The sequence below is a fragment of the Perca flavescens genome, chromosome 7 (genome assembly GCF_004354835.1).
Source record: "Perca flavescens isolate YP-PL-M2 chromosome 7, PFLA_1.0, whole genome shotgun sequence".
Taxonomy (NCBI): domain Eukaryota; kingdom Metazoa; phylum Chordata; class Actinopteri; order Perciformes; family Percidae; genus Perca; species Perca flavescens.
This window is the reverse complement of record NC_041337.1, coordinates 5,045,501-5,065,202: the sequence shown is the minus strand read 5'-3', so window position 1 is coordinate 5,065,202 and position 19,702 is coordinate 5,045,501. Positions and strand designations below refer to the sequence as shown.

Below are 19,702 nucleotides of genomic sequence, written 5' to 3'. Positions count from 1 at the left end.
GACTGTATTTTTTGTACAAAATCACGATCGTCCCGCACGAGAGTAAGCTGCTACTAGTTCTTACCTTGCGCGTTATGACGTTCACTCATGTCAACAAAGATGGCGGCGCGCGATTGTGCAGCGACCTCTCCTGTCGGTGTATATTTATACAAGTACGTACAGCCACACTGAACTAATCAATACAGGACCACGATACAACACACTGAACTAATCAATACAGGACCACGCTACAACACACTGAACTAATCAATACAGGACCACGATACAACACAGCCGTTACGAGAGCCTTCCAGGCGGCTCATAACATCCCGGAGGCCTGACGGAGCCCTCCAGGTTGTTGTCGGCGCTAGCACGCCGAGCTAGCTATCTACCGGCAGAATGAGAAAATAACTCCGGCATGACCAGAGGCGGAGGACTGCATTTTTGTGCACAATGAATGGAGTACCAACCGCAGGATCGTTGCCCAGCACGGCTCACCTGACCTGGAGCCCTATTGGTAATATACTGACCATTTTATTTACCCTGAAAACAGCACACTGCCGTCTACATAGCCCCCGATGCTAACGTTAGCACAAGTTTGGTTCACTGCTAACCATAGTGAACAAACTGCAGCGCGATCACCTGGATACGGGATACAGGGGACTTTTACAAGGCGTCCTTAGTCTGTTCCCATCCAGCTTTCTCCCAGCATGTAGATTGTGTTACTAGAGGGAAGAACACACTAGACCATGTATACTCTAACATCAAAAAAGCACACAGAACTGCACCTCTCCCTCACCTGGGCCAGTCAGATCACATCCAACTCCTGATCCCAGCATAAGTCCCGGTCAGAAGGACTATCAGAACCTAGTCTGACCCGGCCCTGTCCCAGCTCCAGGACTGCTTCCAATAAGGACATGGTTGTGTGCAATATATTACAGAACAGAGCCCTTTGTTTATTGTTATGATTTCATCTTGCTTGTACATTTTCCCAAGACAACCACTGAAATAGCCTCCGAACAGGGCTTCTTTTAACTTCTAGAAGGATTTCAAAAATATCGTCTGAATATCGATATCGAGATATTGAAAAAAAATATCGAGATATTCATTTTTGTCAATATCTCCCACCCCTAGTGTGAGGTATCATTGAACTCAGCAGAGACTTCCTTTTTTATTGGTAAAGGTTTGCCCCGACCCCTATGCTTTGACCACGCCCCCTTTCACAGCTAACGAACTGTATGACGTAGAGTCTTGTGTGAGGCATCATTGAACTCAGCAGGGAGTTCCCTTTTCATTGGTGAAGATTTGTAGTGTCTGAACGGTCGCAAGGAGCGGCCTCCCCCAGTGTCCCCGACACATGCAGAGGTGCGAGGGCCCGTCCAACGCTGCTTGCAGCTTTAATTATTATTATTATTATTATTATTATTATTATTATTATTATTACTACTACTTTAACCCCTGCTTATCAACAAATATAAAAATCAATAATTGGTTGTTATGGATTTAATGAGTATGTTCATGCTGAGGACTCCCAGAACAAAATGTGAACTTTGTAGATTAACAGACAGCAGCAGCTGTAGATATAGCAATGTGCGCTATCTACAGACAATGGAAGTTAAAAGCATCTGTAATGATGATACATGTGCCACCTGCAGCTAACCAGTGCTGTTTTCTGTTTACAGCTGCTGGTGCTTGTCTGTGTGTTTGAGGTTTAATGTTTTACACTATAAAATCCTAAAGCAGCATTTTTTTTTTTTTTTTTTTTTTTTTTTTTTTTTTTGCTGAATACTGGGAGTACAGAGTTCACTCTGCACTCGGGGTTATCGAGGACACAAGACGCACGCTGAGGAAAGGAGGGGATCCTCAACACTGTCTTTATTCTGCAAATTAAATGAAATAGCTAAAGTAAAGCTGTAAACTTTAAACTTATGTTGTTTATTGTTCTATGGCTGGCTGCTGAATGCTCTCTGCTTTCTTTGTTTAATCTAAAAAGCAATGTCTTGCCAAACAGCTGAACTGTATTTTAACATGAAAAATGATTTAAACAAATCACAGAAAGTGTAAAGTTGAATGGGTTATATAACCATAATAAAGGCAATTTCAGGTCAGACTGCTATAACAACAGCATGGCTGGGGTTTGGAGAAAACGTCTTGGTGTCGGGACATACGCTAGTCTCAAAAAGCATGTATAAGCACACAAAAACAGTTTTCTAGCATAGACCCTGTAATTATCTTTTTAGGTTAATCAGTGAAAACCATTCGCAAACGTCTTGTTTTCCGAAAACCCAACGAAGTTGATAGTTTTTTTTGTTAAACACAGAAAAGCAGCAAAGCTTTTTAATCAGAGATGCTGGAAACAGACAATATTTGCCATTTTTCTTTGGGAAAAAAACAACAACTGTAACAATGAATCATCTATTAAAAAATGTTCACTAAAGTCCCAGCTGTAGTTCCTTGAGTTACCTTCACCGCTGCTTCCATCTATGATAGCAGATTTACACACTTTAAACAGACTTGTGTTTCCAGTGGGTTTCTGCTCTGGTCAGTGTTAACTTTGCTGCTTTGAAGGCTGCGTGACGTCAATCAGAGCTAAATGTGTACAACCCTAATAATTCTTACAAACAGTACAGGTGGACTTCAGGGGATTTCCCCGCCCTCATACAGCTTAAGCCCCTGACACACTAATCCTGATTGGACTGATCAGTCGGCTCCCCGAGGTCCAAAAAGTGCCTTAGAACACACCGAAGCGATGCCGACTTGAGCGTGTAATATGTCTCCATAACAGCAGGCGGCGCTAATCTGTATTGCCGCCCAGAAAAATTAAAACCAGCAGCTGATTGGACGAATGGGTCACGTGGGTCTGGCTGCTCCCGGATTTTTCAGGCTCGTTAAGAATACGATCTCATATTTTACGAAGATAGTTCACCGAAACCTGTTTCTGATAACATTTTAGGAGAGAAATCTGAATCTGTCAATCAAAGGTCAGTTTAAAGATTTTCATCAGATTTTAAGAGGCTTAGCCACGCCCCTCCCACTCGTCATTTCCGGGTTAGCGCTCAGATTGGTCATGGAGTCCGACTGCCCGCCCTCCGATGCAACATCTCTGGTCGGCCAAAATGAAAGCAGACAGCTCCGATTATCAGGTTGGTGTGTCACTGCCTTTAGGCACACTGCTAAGTGTTTTTGCGCGCTGCCTAAGCATGTTGTCTTCTCCACAGATGCAGGTGCTGCATGACGGTTTGAGCCGCAGCCCACACGTTAGCCAGTTTGTGATGGATAGAGACAGAGAAAAAGAAAGAGCCAGGTGTGTTTGCCTTGCTTGCTACCTGCTGGTTGAAGTGAAGGGGGTTAGCCACGGAGCACAGGTTTACAAGCCACTCCTCCAAGCGTTGCTTGAGTGATCTTTCCCTCGCCGCAACCTATTTTATACAGTCTATGACTGCACCCGACAACTACGAAGCTCCATGATGACGCCACCAATGTGCAAATGAGCGTATGCACCTGAGCGCTCTAAAAAAGCCCTAGGGAAAAGCCATGGGTTTTAGTGAGTCACACCCAAGATCCGGTGCAGTGAGACGGAGAAATGTTTTATGGAGAAAAGGAGCTTCAAGCTCCTGCCCTGACATGTTAAACACCGCTAAAGCTTCGCTAATGCACTGTTTAACACACAAACACACACACACACTTACACACACACACACAGTAAGTGGGTCTATAAATCCAGCCTAACAGCGCTTGGTTGTGACAGAATCAGGGTTTTTCACCAGAGGGCTGCACCGACAAACCATATCTGCTCCCCAATTCATCTCCCCTTGTCATACGGACAAGCTTGTCTAAACACACACACACACACACACACACACACACACACACACACACACACACACACAAACGAAACGATCAAACTACAACTACAAACTACAAACTGCTCACACATGCATTCAAAGTTACAGTATACAAACACACAGTAATGTGCACACAATCACAACATGTCCACTTACAGTCAGACACACACACACACACACACACACACACACAACTACAACCATACAAGCTGCAACACGTCCATTTAGAGTGGATCTCCCTGCACTGAACAAGATGATGTTGCCATCCCATTAACCCTTTAAATGGGGGTGTGTGTGTGTGTGTGTGTGTGTGTGTGTGTGTGTGTGTGTGTGTGTGTGTGTGCGTCCATCAACGGAAACAACGGCATACACATAGATATTTGATTTGGTGACTTTTTTATAGACCAAATAGAAGTCTTTGATTAATGGAGAAAATCGTAAGATTAGTTAATAAGGACAATATGTGTTAGCTTTCAGCCTTACAATAGCCAGAGTTGTTATTGTTGTGTTACTTTTTTTCCATTTCTTGCAAAGCTGTTCAATCTCAGATGTTTGGAGCATCCAAAACTCCCTGCTGGCATGTCAATGCGCCGACACACCAAGCCGACGGCCAGGAAATAGTGGCGATGAAGGCCAACTGTGGCGTCGCCTCGTCTCGTTCAAAATATAGCACCGGAACACACCACACTACGCTACAGCCGACTACAGGCCAAGTACCACCTACGTTCCGCGCCTGCGTGAGAGGAAATAACTCTCCATACAAGCAGGCAGCGGTATTCTACTGGTCATTCAAGCCCCCCTGCCAGGGAAGAGCTCACAATAGCAAGGCATCAACGCTACATCATCTCAGTGGAAAACAGCCAGTCTACTCATCCATTCCACAGAGCAAAAGGTAACATTAACGTTAAAGCTGTCGGTTCGTAGTCTAACTGTTGATTAGTTTGCTACGAATCTTGACATTTTGACAAGTTCTTGCAAACTCAGCTGCTGCCGGAGACAAACCAGCGGCACCAGCGCGTGGCTACTCAATATGCACGTGGATGACGTCATCGGCCGCTGATGCCCGCGTTCTTTATTCTTTCTCCTCGCTCGGTATTAGCCTTCTGAAAATGTGTCCTCCTGTGTTACCTGGGCTTAGTGAACAGCTCTGGATGGACCAATCAGGAATCTTCTCCTTATGAGGTCATAAGGAGCAAGGTTACCTCCCCTTTCTCTGCTTTGCCCGCCCAGAGAATTTGGCCCACCCATGAGAGAGAGAGAGACATCATGGCTTTCAAACGAGCAATAGCTACAGACACAGAAATGGCACATCCTAAGGGAAGCTCATTGTGGGACTGGCTCTAGTGGCTGGAATTCTGCACCAAGGCTGAATTTCAGGAAAGAGACTTCAGATACAGTATTAGGGGACCACTAAGGTCTATATAAAAGAGACTTATACAGTATTAGGGGACCACTAAGGTCTATATAAAAGAGACTTATACAGTATTAGGGGACCACTAAGGTCTATATAAAAGAGACTTCAGATACAGTATTAGGGGACCACTAAGGTCTATATAAAAGAGACTTCAGATACAGTATTAGGGGACCACTAAGGTCTATATAAAAGAGACTTCAGATACAGTATTAGGGGACCACTAAGGTCTATATAAAAGAGACTTCAGATACAGTATTAGGGGACCACTAAGGTCTATATAAAAGAGACTTCAGATACAGTATTAGGGGACCACTAAGGTCTATATAAAAGCATCCAAAGAGCACCATGTCATGGGACCTTTAAAAAAAGACAGAGAAGAAGGCAGATGCCTGCCCGCAAAGTGTGAAATCCAACATATAAAATATGCAGGTTATTTCTCGTTTTTTAGGCAACGTCCCCGGGATGTCCACTTTACAGGAACTGAGACAAGCTGCCTTGTTTAAAGTTTGATGACGATGCATTTTCACGTCCATCTAGCAGGGTGTTGAAAGCATTTCCTCAGAGAGACAACAGAGAACGGGCGCTGGTAAATCACCTAGATTTTCAGCAATGAAGTGAAATCCACACTCATAGCCACTGCACGGGCAGAACAGAGAGGGAAATCAAACCACTGACCCCGGTACTGCCTTGCTTTACCTGTTGAGCTATAAAGGCGCAACTTGTAAGAGCGTACAAAACAAGCAAACCCTGTTCAGTAAGTGGCACGTTAAACTGGCAGCACACAGAAAGCACTCAGCAGCAGCAGCAGCAGCAGCAGCAGCGCTCACCAGAGACGAGACGATTCAATGGTGGATCCACGACGGGCGACTGAGTGAAAGAACAAACGGCTCCTTCTCTTTCTCTCGCTCGGCGGCTAATAGCCGCGACGTTTCCATCAATCAAACACGCCTTCACTCCAGCAAAGGAGGAAGAGAGAGACGAAAGGCAGTTCAATGCAACAGGAAAAGATGGGGAGAGAGAGAGAGAGAGACAGAGTGAGAGAGAGAAGCAGGAAACAGAGTCAGAGGTATTGTGACACACAGGGCTTCTTGGTTTCTTTCTGAAACTTGATGAATCAGACCTGGTATCCACACACACACACACACACACACACACACACACACACACACACACACACGCACGCACCCTACATGACTGCGTGGGCTTATTCATGCCCTGATGGCTTAAAGAGAAAAGCTGCTAAGCGTTTACATTCTGTCTTCCTCTAAACTTGGACACCACTTGAGTCCAGTCTAGACTTGTCAACTCAATCTCACTTTTTCTTTTACAAATCGGACTACCCCAGGCATCCAAGGATGAGATATAGGAACGTGTCTTCACAGCTCTGCCCGATGCACCATTACATAGCCGTAAGTAGGCAGCGCATACTGTCGGTCCGGGCCTGGTTCTCATGGTTTGGGCCCCTCAACTTTGACGGATGCCGGAGAGCTCCGCAGCAATTCAGCACAGGGCGGATTGAGCGGGACAGGAAGTCGAGCACAGAAACAAAATAAAACATTTGGTTAAATTTTCAAAATAAAATACACCGCGCTCACGGCGGATCGTATTTCCCCGCACCACACCTTGAAAACGTAATAATGGGCGGAGTCAGGAGTGAGTTCAAGTTTGAAGTTCTGTTTGTAGAAACTACATCCTGTTATATCGCGCGATCACGCGTGAATTTGCGAGATCTCGTGAGTCCTGGTGACACGCAGCGGAGCCGACACGCAGCCGTTCCGCAGTAGGTGGAAATTGCGGTTGACTGCGAGCCAGAACCGATCCCCCTAATCCTGCGTGGAGGTGCAGCATTTACCACCTCCACTTACCAATTTCCTGGGGGAAATTGTGTGGGTGTAATGTAGGAACGCACAATTAATCGCCATTTTATCGAGATCGCAATATGGACTAGTGCGATATCCAAATCGCAGTGGGGGCGCAATATTTATTAAAGGCTAACGATGTGTCCAACAATTCTGAATGAAGTATTGTGTTGCCGAAGAAACATCCCGGACTACAAATCCTATCCTACAGACTACAGAAAGAAATCTTTGTTTGGTACAGATCCTCGCAAATATCACACGATACCAAAATGATCACCACCGATATCGTGACTCATGTCGCAATCCCGATATCTAATGAAAATAACCGCAATGAGATATTTTTCCTCATATTGTGCAGCCGTAGTGTCCACATACCTTTGGTTTGTAACACATAGTGGATGTGTGAAGGTCTGTGAACACTTTGCTGTATGAACTTACTACTCAAACTACTCTCGCGGGAACAGCCATCTATACTCACAATCTATACAGAGGGAAACAGGGCCAGAGTGAGTTGAGAGAGTGAAGGAATTTGGTGGGAGGAAAACCTAGAGAAGGAGAGAGGGGGACATGAAGAGGGGAAGTGGCTGAGAGGCAGAGATCGTGAGAGAGGGGGAATGGATGGAATGGGGGAGAGCGAGATACGAAGACAAGTAAGGGAGAGAGAGTGAGAGATAAGAAAGATAAAGGAGAGAGTGAGAGATAAGAAGGGTAAGGGAGAGAGTGAGAGATAAGAAGGGTAAGGGAGAGAGTGAGAGATAAGAAGGGTAAAGGAGAGCGTGAGAAATAAGAAAACAATAGAGAGAGTGGGGGATAAGAAAACAAGAGAGAGAGTGAGAGATAAGTAAGGTAAGGGAGAGAGAAAGGTAAGAGAGAGAGTGAGCGATAAGAAAACGAGTAAGGGAGAAAGCGAGAGATAAGAAAACAAGTTAGGGAGAGAGTGAGAGATAAGAAGGGTAATGGAGAGAGGGAGAGATAAGAAAACAAGGGAGAGCGTGAGAGATAAGAAAACAAGAGAGAGAGAGTGAGGGATAAGAAAGGTAAGGGAGAGAGTGAGAGATAAGGGAGAGAGTGAGAGATAAGAAAACAAGGGAGAGAGTGAGATAAGAAAGGTAAGGGAGAGAGTGAGAGATAAGAAAGGTAAGGGAGACAGTGAGAGATAAGAAAACAAGTAAGGGAGAGTGAGAGATAAGTAAGGTAAGTGAGAGAGCGAGAGAAAAAGTAAGAGAAAAGGTAAAAAGGCAAACGTGAGAGAGAAATGACAAGCAGATATGATGGAAACAAACTGAAATGACATGACATGTTTGATTTAGGAGAAGAATGGAGAGGAAGGGTGAGAAGGTACAGTAGAGCCCAACCGGTACTGGATTGGTGATGGGTAATACCGATATCAATTTAAAAGTTACAAATACACTTGTTCGATTTAGCTAATTAACTTAATCAAAGTTAGCTCTTTCTTTTTAAACTGAAATTCAGTTATGTTGCTAAAAAAGCACACTTGTTGGCCCAGTCTGCTGGGCGTTCAGCTACACCAGTGACGCTGGGCCTCTGTTCAATCCACATTTGGCCAAATACAGTCCAAATGTCCAGGAATCTTCTTGCTGCACCCATTTTCATCCATGATGCTTTGGGTGCTGACTCGAGTGTGTGGACTGCAAAATTACGAATCCCACTATGGCCACGCCAAGACCCGCCCTACGAAGCAGCTTGATTGGTTGGGGTTGGGCATTTCACCTCGAGTGGTTAAGGTTAGGATAGCCGATTGGTCAGGGGATAGGGCCTGTACAAATCAGGTTACGTTGCCTTGCGTAAGCATAGACGCCTGACCAATAGTAGCTATTGAAGGGCGGGTCTTGGCGTGGCCATAGTGGGAAAAAGTCACGTTCTATGGACAATTTATCAAAAATAATACCAGCTGGAAAATTTACTGCAACCGTTTCTGAGATATCAAACTGTCATGTCATTTCAGTTTGCGGCAAGGAACACCCGGGTGGTCATGTTTTTATTTAGTTAGTCAAATCAGCTTGATGGCCAAAATTTAACTATTATACTAAAATTGCCTATTATCGGGTTTGTGAGTTCTCTGCAAACCAGGTGGGTTGGGTTGAAGAACCTTCGCTCTTTAACACCACTGCACTATCAGAGTGTTTCTGTGGTTCTGTAACTCCGGAGTAATACCTCTTCTCTCATGTCAATATCAGGAGTAGTAACCTCTAAATTAAACCGCTAATCATATCATAATGATTTAAGCTAATTTTGTTTCTTTTGTTTTAGCTTAAATTAAAAAGTTCACCACGTTGTGCTAGCTTGCTAGTCTGGTTGGGACCTAGCTTGATAAGCTAACTTTTATGATACAACCGTGGCAACAGTAAACCAACTAGCTAACTGGAGCTCTTTATAGCGACAAGCGTGATTGTGAAACCCTATTCTGAAGTCTTATCAGACAGTTTTGTGATTTCATACTGGTATTTTGTTAAATGTCCTGTGTAATACTGTTAACCAGTCTGCAGTAGCCTGTTCCGTGCTAACTGGAGCTCTTTATAGCGACAAACGTGATTGTGAAACACTATTCTGCTATTTATCAGAATAAACAGCTGTGATAGCCAACGAAGAGTGACGGATTCGTCTGTAACACGACACAACGCAAGAGAGAGAGAGTACACACCCGCTACGTATGCTGTGCTGGGAACAGCCACGTTTTTCTGTTGTTCCCGTTAGCCTGCTCCTTTGCTAGCAGGCGTTTCAGTTCCAAACACATAAAGACATAAAGAAGGTGAACACAGAGAGGAAAAGCAAAAAAGGGGGATCTGGGAGACAGAGAGAGGAAGAGGTGCAGTTGGTTTACCAGTACGTCCGTCATGTCGCGAGGGCGGGCAGTCGGTTAGTGTGTGAGTCGTCAGCGATGTTAGCGGGCCGGACACACACATGTCATCCCCCCTTCTGCCTCGGACCTCTCCTTTATAAATACACACGCATATACATACACACACACACACACACACACACACACACACACACACACACACACACACACGCGCGCGCACACACAGGAATGCACAAATGTAGAAGCAAACATGCATTCATGTAAATGCCACACCGTAGCACACACGAGCACAATACAAATGCATCACAAAAACACACACAGTCAAACATGAGTGTGTGAAATCCCACAAGAACATGAACCAAAAACACAATTTAAACACATACAAAACACACACACACACACAGTATCACCCACAAAATGCACCAACATCCAGGTACATTAATCCACAAAAACACAAGTGTACACAGGCAGTAGCACACACACATACATACACACACACGAGGAGAGAAAAAGAGGCCATAGTGAGTGTGTGTGCGTGTACCAATCATTCACATGTCACATTAAGGATCTTCCATTAATGGTGGATCCTTTGTCTATTACACAAAAACTCTGAGAAAGGCACACATGAAAGAAATCGGATAATCATCGACTGAGTTTCAATTTCCAAAAGTTCCCGTAAAAAATAAAGTCATTTTGGGTTTCCATGAACTTCTTTCATGATGTCCTCACACGATGATTTAATCAAGAGCAGCAGAAAGTCTTCTCCTGGTACATCATGCTAAGTCACTGCTACTTCAAAGATGACACGGGTTACATTGACACATTAAAACTCCATTATAGCAAATGATAAATATTAACATTATACATACTGCCGTTATTAAGGGGATTTGGTATCAGCCATGACACAACATACAAACTCTTCATTACGACGTTCTGTGTTTCAAAATGATTAAGTCACTTTTGGCTTCCGACTCAGTCTCTAGTCCCTGGCTTCATGCTACCATACATACAAATGATTCCAATGAGTTCCATGCAGTGAGGTTATACAGATTGGGAAAAAGAAGTAACTGGTATCGGATCGGTACTTAGTATTGGCAGATAAACTGAGTTGCCGTAATGGTATTGGTAGAGGAAAAGTTGCATCTGTGCATCCCCGACTAAAACACCATTACAGTAACAACTGGATCAACACAGGGCTAAACACCATTGAATATTGGACAAACCGAGGCTAAAACACACAAATACTGGACCAAACGAGGGCAAAATGACCAGTAAATATTCGACAAGCCAAGGCTTAAACACAATAAAACTCCAGTGGATACTTAACCAAAGCACGGCTAAATCACCACCAAATATTCAAACAAAACAGGGCTCAACATTATATATTATTGGACCAATTCAAGGCTTTAACACCCAGTCGCATTGGACCAAACCAGGGCAATATCCCCTGGTGAATAGAAGACCAAATTTGGGCTCCAACACCATTGGATCATTGTAAAACATTGGACCAAATCAGTTCATACCTGACCACACATGACATCAAAATAACTTAATCTGGGCGAAAAAAGTGAATGTTAAGATTTTCATTTAGTGGAGAAAGAAGAAGAATCTTCCATGTCGCACACTCATTACGCGATAATCTGAAACCTTTTGTTTTGATCAATTTCTTGAAGTCATTGAAGTCAAATTTCAAGCATCGGTTCCCTGGTTCCAGGTTGTAATGGACAAAATCTATTTAATCACATTGAGCTAATGAAAAAAATGCACATGGGCATTTTTACGAGGACATGTTATATAACTAATTAGCCGATAAATCAATAATGAAAGTAATTGTTAAAGCCTGAGATTTATGGATTTAACAATCTTGCAGCTTTCATTTCACAGTGGTGGTCAAGCTAAAAATACGATTCCTGGACAAACATTCGACATTCGTGAGATCTAAGGTTTTCATTTGACATCATGATGACATAGAAAATTCTTTTTTTTGTGGATTTGTATCCACTTACAGCATCAAACCACCAACAAAGACTGAACTAGTGTATTTTATTAGCATGGACGATTAAAAACAGGATGAAGGGCTATTTGACAACTCAATGTACGTGATCGTAAAAAAACACACCTCACAGAATGGCAACCATGTACATAGACAAAAACACCCATCGCTACAGTAAACGTGGACAAAAAGAAACGGGGGAGACAGAAGTAGCAAGTGCGATGGGAGACAGAGGAAGAGAAGACGATGATGACCAACTTAAAAAAAAAAAGAGGAAGCAAGCAACAGACAATGAAGAAAGACACAGGAAGGGGAAGTGTGTACCAACTGGCAACAGGAAAGTGGAAAAAAAACTTCTATCAGGCATAAGTGTGCAGGGTACCCCCCCACCCCCTGTGTTTAGCCAGCCAAGTTAATTTATTAGAAAGTGTGCTACTTAAAACTTCAGGAAGATATTTTTGTCTTTATGTGTTCATTTTTTTAATAAAGGCTTAAAACTTCTGTGTTGGAGTTGTAACATTGGAAGATTTTCATTTTTACTGTACAGTAAATGCATATCGGTTCCAAATATCGGTTCTATTAACTGCTAAAAATCAGTATAGATCCCTGGTTCAGTCACGTGAGGGAAAAAAAAGCCTACAAACAAATCTCACTTCTCTTCCAAGAGGATTCATTCTTTTCTTTTCCTTTTTTAGAACAGCGTGTAATTCGAACCAGCTTCAAGAACAGAACCTCATAGCCCGAGGATTCACCAGGACACAAAGGAGATGGATGTTGACATTTGATAGCCAAGCCGTTCCACATGCTCGGACGGACGGACACACCAAAGAGAAAAACAGAGAAGTAAACCAAAAAAAAAGAGCTGTGCTTTCTGTCCGACTAGGATACTTGCCACCCAAAGCTGTCCAGTATTAGATTAGATTCGTGAAAAGACACGTACTACATAGTCAGGGTTGTCACCCTGCCATTACAAGGTTTAGGTGCAGCACCCAAGCCGTTTTTAGGCAGCACCTAAGCCAGATGAATAACTTTTCTCAGATCTAATAATTGCAGTCTGTCCCCAGTGGACTTCTCTAGCAAGTTTAGTCTTTTTTAGTGTTATGTATGTATTATCTGCTCTAGCTTTTCCAAGGTTTCTCTCCCAGGCAAATAAGGTAAAACACTGACAGCGGAGGGGACGAGGAGTTGTTAGATACCATCTCTGCTTAAATTAAGTGTACATTAACACGACACATTCATTTCTGCTTTTCTGTGTCTCTTCCTCCTAAAAGTGCCTAACCAGAGGCAACACCTTATATGGTCATGAATAGGAATTATATATATAAGAATCCCAATAGGAACAGGACAAGTTCTACCTTTACTAACGTTGTGCAATACCAGACAAGGTATACAGCAAGACTATTACTGGACCCGTGGGAGTAGCATTGTGTCAGTTTATACATAAACATACCATCAAGTACACCAAGGTCACTAGAAACTCCGAAACTACAAAGACACACTGTAGGAAAAGTAAAGGAAAGTACAGTTATTTCTTTGACTTAACTGTCCCAAATATCAGCTGATGGAGCTTTTTTTTTTAATGACTTGGATCTGGATTGAATTCTCTGTACTTTGGGTAGAGCAAGGCCATAACTCTCTCAGACTTTAAGCTTTTAAAACATGTATGCCAGGGTTTTCCCTGCCATTAGAAGGTTTAGGTACAGCTAAATGTATTTATTATAGGGTTGGGCGATATGGAGAAAATCAGATATTGCGATATTCTTGTCCTAACACCTCAATGTCGATATTGTGGCAATATTCTAGGGTTTACAATTGGTGCTTTAACAAAACATCTTAGCAGTGAGATTTTTAGATAAATAATCTTCAGTAATGTAGATGTGACTAAGTGGGTAAAGGTACAAATAATAGAAGAGCTAGAACAGTCTGGTAAGTTCAGAAAATGACATCACTTTATTGTAATGCAGCCTTTAAAACCCGGAAAAGACAACACTTTTTACAACCATTTACGATATTACGATCTAAGACGATATCACGATATCAATATATTGATATATTGCCCAGCCCTAATTTATTATCTGCTCTATCTTTTCCAACGCTTTAGACACAGATATAGAAATAATAACGATCCAAAATGACGTGAAAAAGAGATCAAAACTACCACAAAGGGACACAATCCGACTACTAAGAGATGCCAAATGTCCGCGGAGGCCCAAAGTAACCCCAAAGAAAACAAAAAGGACCAAAAAGAGAAACAAAATCCCACAAAGGGACAGCAAATAAATGGGGAAATTGCATACTTTTTAAATTGAAAAACGTCATAATTTCTTGAGGAATGGCGCTTTTAACCGATGCCCCGCCAAATACGCGCACTTAAGTCTTCTACAGAGCTTGGGAAAACAATGTACCCGCTCATAGTCCAATGGGGAACAGCAACCACTGGACATTTCAGTTTTTTCTAGTAGTAACTCGTGACATCACTGTTGCATTCACTGTAGTCTGTAAGATTCCTAGAGGGACTTCAGGTGTCAAGATGGTGTTCAACGTCGAGTCAATCTAAATAAGTCAAAATAAGGCCAAACACACTTCAGCTATACTACTTTTTCAGCAACTATACCTTCATCATAAGGTTGAAATAGCATGCCATTTTTTTTTACATTTTACTTACGACTTTAATGCTGTAAATATATAAATGTCATTATTAAGGCACTTTGGTGATATAAATTGGTAAAAAAAAGGCTGATGCATTTATTCTAGGGCTGTATTAAGCCATAGAAAATCTTGGTCGACTGAAATTCTACCTATTCATCAACCAATGGATTGGTCGATGGAGTAAACACCTGCACGTTATCTCTAGATTAGTCTCGCTTTGCCAGATCTTCCTCCACAGCACTGTGGAGAAAGGTCTGGCTAGTCCCCACAGCAATCCAAGTGGGAGAAAAACGTGCTTTGGCTATTGGCATTTTCTTTTAACCAATCACAATCGTCTTAGGCAGTGCTAAGTTCCGGATGGCGCAACGAGCCTTTGCAAAAATAGCCTCGGGTAGGAACTTGTTTCGGTGGAACGTGTGTACGTTCAAAAGTTGTTTTAGTCGTGCAACAGAAAACACAGACTGGACAGATGGTCTAGCTACCAGAGTTGAGAACGCCAACACAAACAAATTTCCGGCGGCAACGTAGCAATCCCAGAAATGGAAGGTCGCGGATATACTGTAGACTATTTCTAGGTAAACTTAATCACCCACAGTGTTGAGTGCACTCTACCTGGTAGCGTTGTGTGTCTTTCAGTGCCGTTTTTTTTCTTCTGAGGCCACACTATACGTTTTTAATGGGAACGCCACATATTCAATCCAATCTACAAACACCGGCAGCGTGGCAAGGCGCGGAGCGTCTATTCTGTGCACGGGCTGAATGATGAATGCGATTAGCTAATCGTGAAGACCGCGATTAATCAAATGTGCAATATTTAGTTGAATGTTTGGTGTAACATTTGGTTTAACATTTTTTTATTCCTCCTTTTATTATTATATTTAGAAGTGTGTATCTCTCCCTCGTAAGACGGGCTACGGTTCAGGGACGATACATTTAAATCTGAAACAATTGAGTGCGATTTAGGGCTGTGCTCGATTGAAGAAATTCTTAGTCGACTAACAATCATTCAATTGTATCGACTAATCGATTAGTTGATTTCATCGACAGATCTGTAAATCTGAGTTTCTCCGCAAATAGTCATGCAAAAGCACCACTTTAATTCTTGTGTTTACCAGAGATGTGCGCGTACGTTTCTTGGAAATAAGTCATTCAGCATGAAAAAAGCATAAAACATGACTAATGGACTAAAAAAAATCTAAGTTGACTAAGACCAAAACGACCGATTAGTCATCTAATCAACTAAAAGGGAGCAGCCCTAGTGCGATTCGATGGTGAAAACAATTGCGTGCGACACGATGAGATACGATTTAATCTGATAGATACAGTTAATATTTGTTTAATGTACACACATTAATTTCCCATTATAAATTAAAATAAACCAATTCTGTAAAAGAAGCATTGCCTACCTTCAAATAAATATATGTTTTGTAAAAGGGACCAGGGAACAGTATAACGTTACACTGTAACTTCAACTTGAAAGCATGCGCGCACCAAAGAATTCTCTATGCAGGAAAAACCCTGATTAACATGACACACAAAACTGCCACATTATAAAATGTGCTGTATTCTATTGTCAAACGATGGCTACTCCCGTACAGTTCGCATCAGGTGTTAAAACCAACTGTATCAAAACACGGAATTAGACTACTATTTAACAAGACTACGAGAGGTTTTTAACCGGTCATTAAACTGTCTCAATGTTAAAGGTCTACTGATGCCATAAAGACAGACACCAGTCGGAGCTCCGGCGGAAGGCTGAGTTCCGCGCCCGCTAGCATCGCCTTCTCGCTCATCACCAGGTTCAGTCTGGTACAGCCTCACTCTGAAAACATAGAACCCAGTAGCTGCTAGCTTCAGGTCCTGTCAAAACAAAACAGCTCAGCTGGCTTATCAGCACCATGCCACATGTGTAACATATAGCAGCTGTGGATGAGAGGGAGGCTGGCTTCTGAAAATCAGACGCTTTGGCACTGGTGCTGGCTGAACACCTCTTTCTGGGGGCGCCAAAACTTTCTCTATGTAGGAAAAACCCTGCTATTTGGCGTAGGTTCAAGGCTGAACCATGAATCAGGCTTCAGACGTAAGCACCGTTAAGACTTAACTTGCAATATGTTGACAGAAAAAAAAAAATCACGTCACATACCAAAGTAAAAATAGAAACAAGAACTTGTTGCCGCCACGAACAAAATTTATACAAAATGTAATTGTCTTATAAGTAGGGTTGGGTATCGAAACCCGGTTCCACTATGGAACCGGTTCCTAAGCAACTAGGGGTGGGAATCACCAGAGGCCTTATGATACGATATCATCACGATACTTATGTCACGATACAATATTATTGCGATTTTAAAGATATTGCAATATTCTGCGATATATTGCAATTTATTACCTTTTTTCCAACTTCAAATTTTTCCCAATTTCAGATGATGTCCCCAAAAGAAAACTTTGTCAACATCTGTTTCATCTAAAAAGATACATTTCTCCGTTTGTTTATCTCACTTCAATTTTATTGCTGCAAAATGGGATTGTCAAGCAGACAAACTGTCCAACACGTATCTAATAAAAGATCGATACTTGGCGTCTGTGTATCGATACGGTATTGCCACGGAAAATATTGCGATACTATGCTGCATCGATTTTTTTGCCCCAGCCCTATACGCAACCGGTAGGAATCAGACCAGATTAGAACGAAAATTTCAGTTCCTCATTTTGGTTTCACTTAATGTGTCGACAGAAATATTTTCCCTCGTCGCTCTGAAACGGACGTAAAAATATCAGAGAAATGTGATATTTTTATGTCCGGAGAGGTGCCTTACCATGCCAGAGACGGCAAATATGCAAATTGTTCTGCAAAAGAACTGCTAAAGTTTGAAGCTGGTTTAGTTAGCATACCAACTCAACATTTATTTTGTCGTTACTTATTAATAGTGTAACTGTTATTTATTGTTAAATTATTGTAGTTTAAAAAAAATTTAAAAACTCTTTTTTTCAAGAATCAGTTTAGGAAATGGAATTGTTTTAAAAGTACCGGTTCGGCATCGGAATCGTAAAAATCCAAACGCTCCCCAACCCTACTTATAAGATAGTTTGTCAACTGACCTGGGTTACAACTGAACCCGTTCTCTCTTATGAACCATGCCTTAAAGGTTCCATAGACAGCAGTTAACGTTAAGCTAACAGTCAGTTTGAGTGGCGTTTTATTTTATTTTACACACTCACTGGACATGACAACTGATAGAAAGTAATAGCCTACAGACAGGAGGGAAACTACAATAAAGTCGGAAAAGCCTTTTTTTACTCCTGCAGTTTTCTACCAAGCTGCTCTTGCCTAAAGACGGACAGAAACCACTAGGACACTCGTTTGAACGATAAACAGAAAAAGACGAAAATGAGACATGACAAGGGTTCGCTCCACTCCTCTCCCCCCCCCCTCCACCCACCCATAGGATTGCCTGTCTGCTTCCCGGTCTTGAGAAGGAAGCGAGGAGGTGAGAAGGCAAAGGAGGAAAGGGAGGGAGGGAAGGAATCACTGAGACCGAGCTTTTCCTCAACACCGCGGAGCGAGGAAAAGCCCCGCCGCTGACTGGAGACCGGGGAAGGGGAAATTAAACTGAAAGCAGCACCACCACCCCTCCCCTCCCTCCCCTCCCCGTGTTCGAGCTGCTTTCTGCAGCCGATCAGATACTCACAATCTTGGCATTAATAAGGTCCGGAGGGCGGTATCCGCTGCGCTTTCGGAGGCACATCCGTGTGTGTGTTTTTTTTCCTCTGCCGCTCCGCCCCGGGGGCGGGGGGGAGGTGGGGAGCGTTGTTGCGTGGATTTTTCTTTTCTTTTCTTTTTTTGGATTTATTTTTCTAAATATCCTGCCGCCGCACCGCTGTATTGGAAGAAGAAGAAGGAGTCCGCCTCCTCCCCCCTTCTGCTGCTCTCCTCCTGCTCGGGTTTTTCCCACAGAGAGAGAGAGTGGTAGAGAGACATAAAGAAAGAGTATGGGAGTGTGTGTGTGTGTGTGTCTGTGTGTGTGAGAGAGAGAGAGAGAGAGAGAGAGAGAGAGAGAGAGAGATCACCGCGCTGGCGGACAGAAGTAGCAGAGCGCATGCGCGGTTTCACGTTCATCCAAGCAGGAGGAGACCCAGGAGTTCTCTACAATAAAACTTGATATATACTGTATATATAGGCCTATTAACTTTTATCGGTCTTACATGTTAGTACACGTCATAAAATACCGTTTAAAGTAATGACGCATGCACTTGTTTACCACGAGTTTACTTTACTTACATAGGCCTATGTTGTCTACACTTATTTTTTCATAGGTTAATTATAATTAATAATATAATAATAGTTTTTTGTTTTTTTACACATAATATGCATATGTAATGAAAGATGATGATTAGCTTAATGTAACTCTTTATGGGTCTTATAGGCATATATATATATATATATATATATATATACATATATATATTATATAAAATTATAAAATTAACGCGTTATATTTAACTCGTTAAAAAAAATTAACGAAATTAACGCAGCTGTGTTTGTTTACTTCATGTGGCGGCTGAGAAACGTAATACGTCTACATAACAGCAGGCAGCGCTACTCTGTATTGTTGCCCAAGTAATGAAAACCGGCAGCTGATTGGACGAACGCGTCACATGGGTTTGTTTTCTCCGGAAATCCAAAGCCAGACTGTCATGGCGGCCGTTGAGAATACGTTCTCATATTGTACTAAAATAGTTCACTGAAACATGTTTCTGAAAACATTTTAAGCGAGAAATAAGCCGTGCAGTTGCTGAATCTGTCGTCATTTCAGCTCAACAAAGGTCAGTTTAGAATATTTTTGTCAGATTTTGAGAGACTAGTCACCTCATTCCGCTCGCCATTTCCGGGTGAGTCCCAACTGCCCTGCCGGCGACTGAACTCTCGGCTCGTTGGAGATGAACTGAACTCTCGGCTCGTTGGAGATGAACTGAACTCTCGGCTCGTTGGAGATGAACTGCGCCTCGCCTGTAAAGTAGACGAGAGCAGGCGACAGCAGCCGGGGACGGTGACAAACATCTGCTCTCAAGTCAGACAGTTTCTAGCCGTTTCAGCAGCCTTCAGCAGGACTAAATAAGCCAAATTGTTGCTGCTGTTGTTCT

At 42.6% G+C, this 19,702-nt stretch overlaps 1 protein-coding gene across 4 annotated transcripts in view; it reads right to left on the bottom strand.

Moving 5' to 3' along the window:
• The window catches only part of rgs19 (regulator of G protein signaling 19), a 47,525-nt gene extending 28,971 nt beyond the window's left edge, over nucleotides 1-18,554 (bottom strand). Inside the window, exons 1-2 of one of the 4 annotated variants that reach the window (XM_028583526.1) lie at nucleotides 18,250-18,331; nucleotides 9,940-10,050 (exon numbers count right to left, since the gene is read on the bottom strand). In XM_028583526.1, coding sequence (XP_028439327.1) covers nucleotides 9,940-9,954 — 15 coding nt within the window. In that variant the 5' untranslated portion in view covers nucleotides 9,955-10,050; nucleotides 18,250-18,331. Of the gene's footprint in view, nucleotides 1-6,065; nucleotides 6,230-9,939; nucleotides 10,051-18,249 lie in introns of those variants that run through there. The other 3 variants (XM_028583528.1, XM_028583525.1, XM_028583527.1) reach the window with 3 other exon arrangements.
• Nucleotides 18,555-19,702: the final 1,148 nt, after the last annotated feature.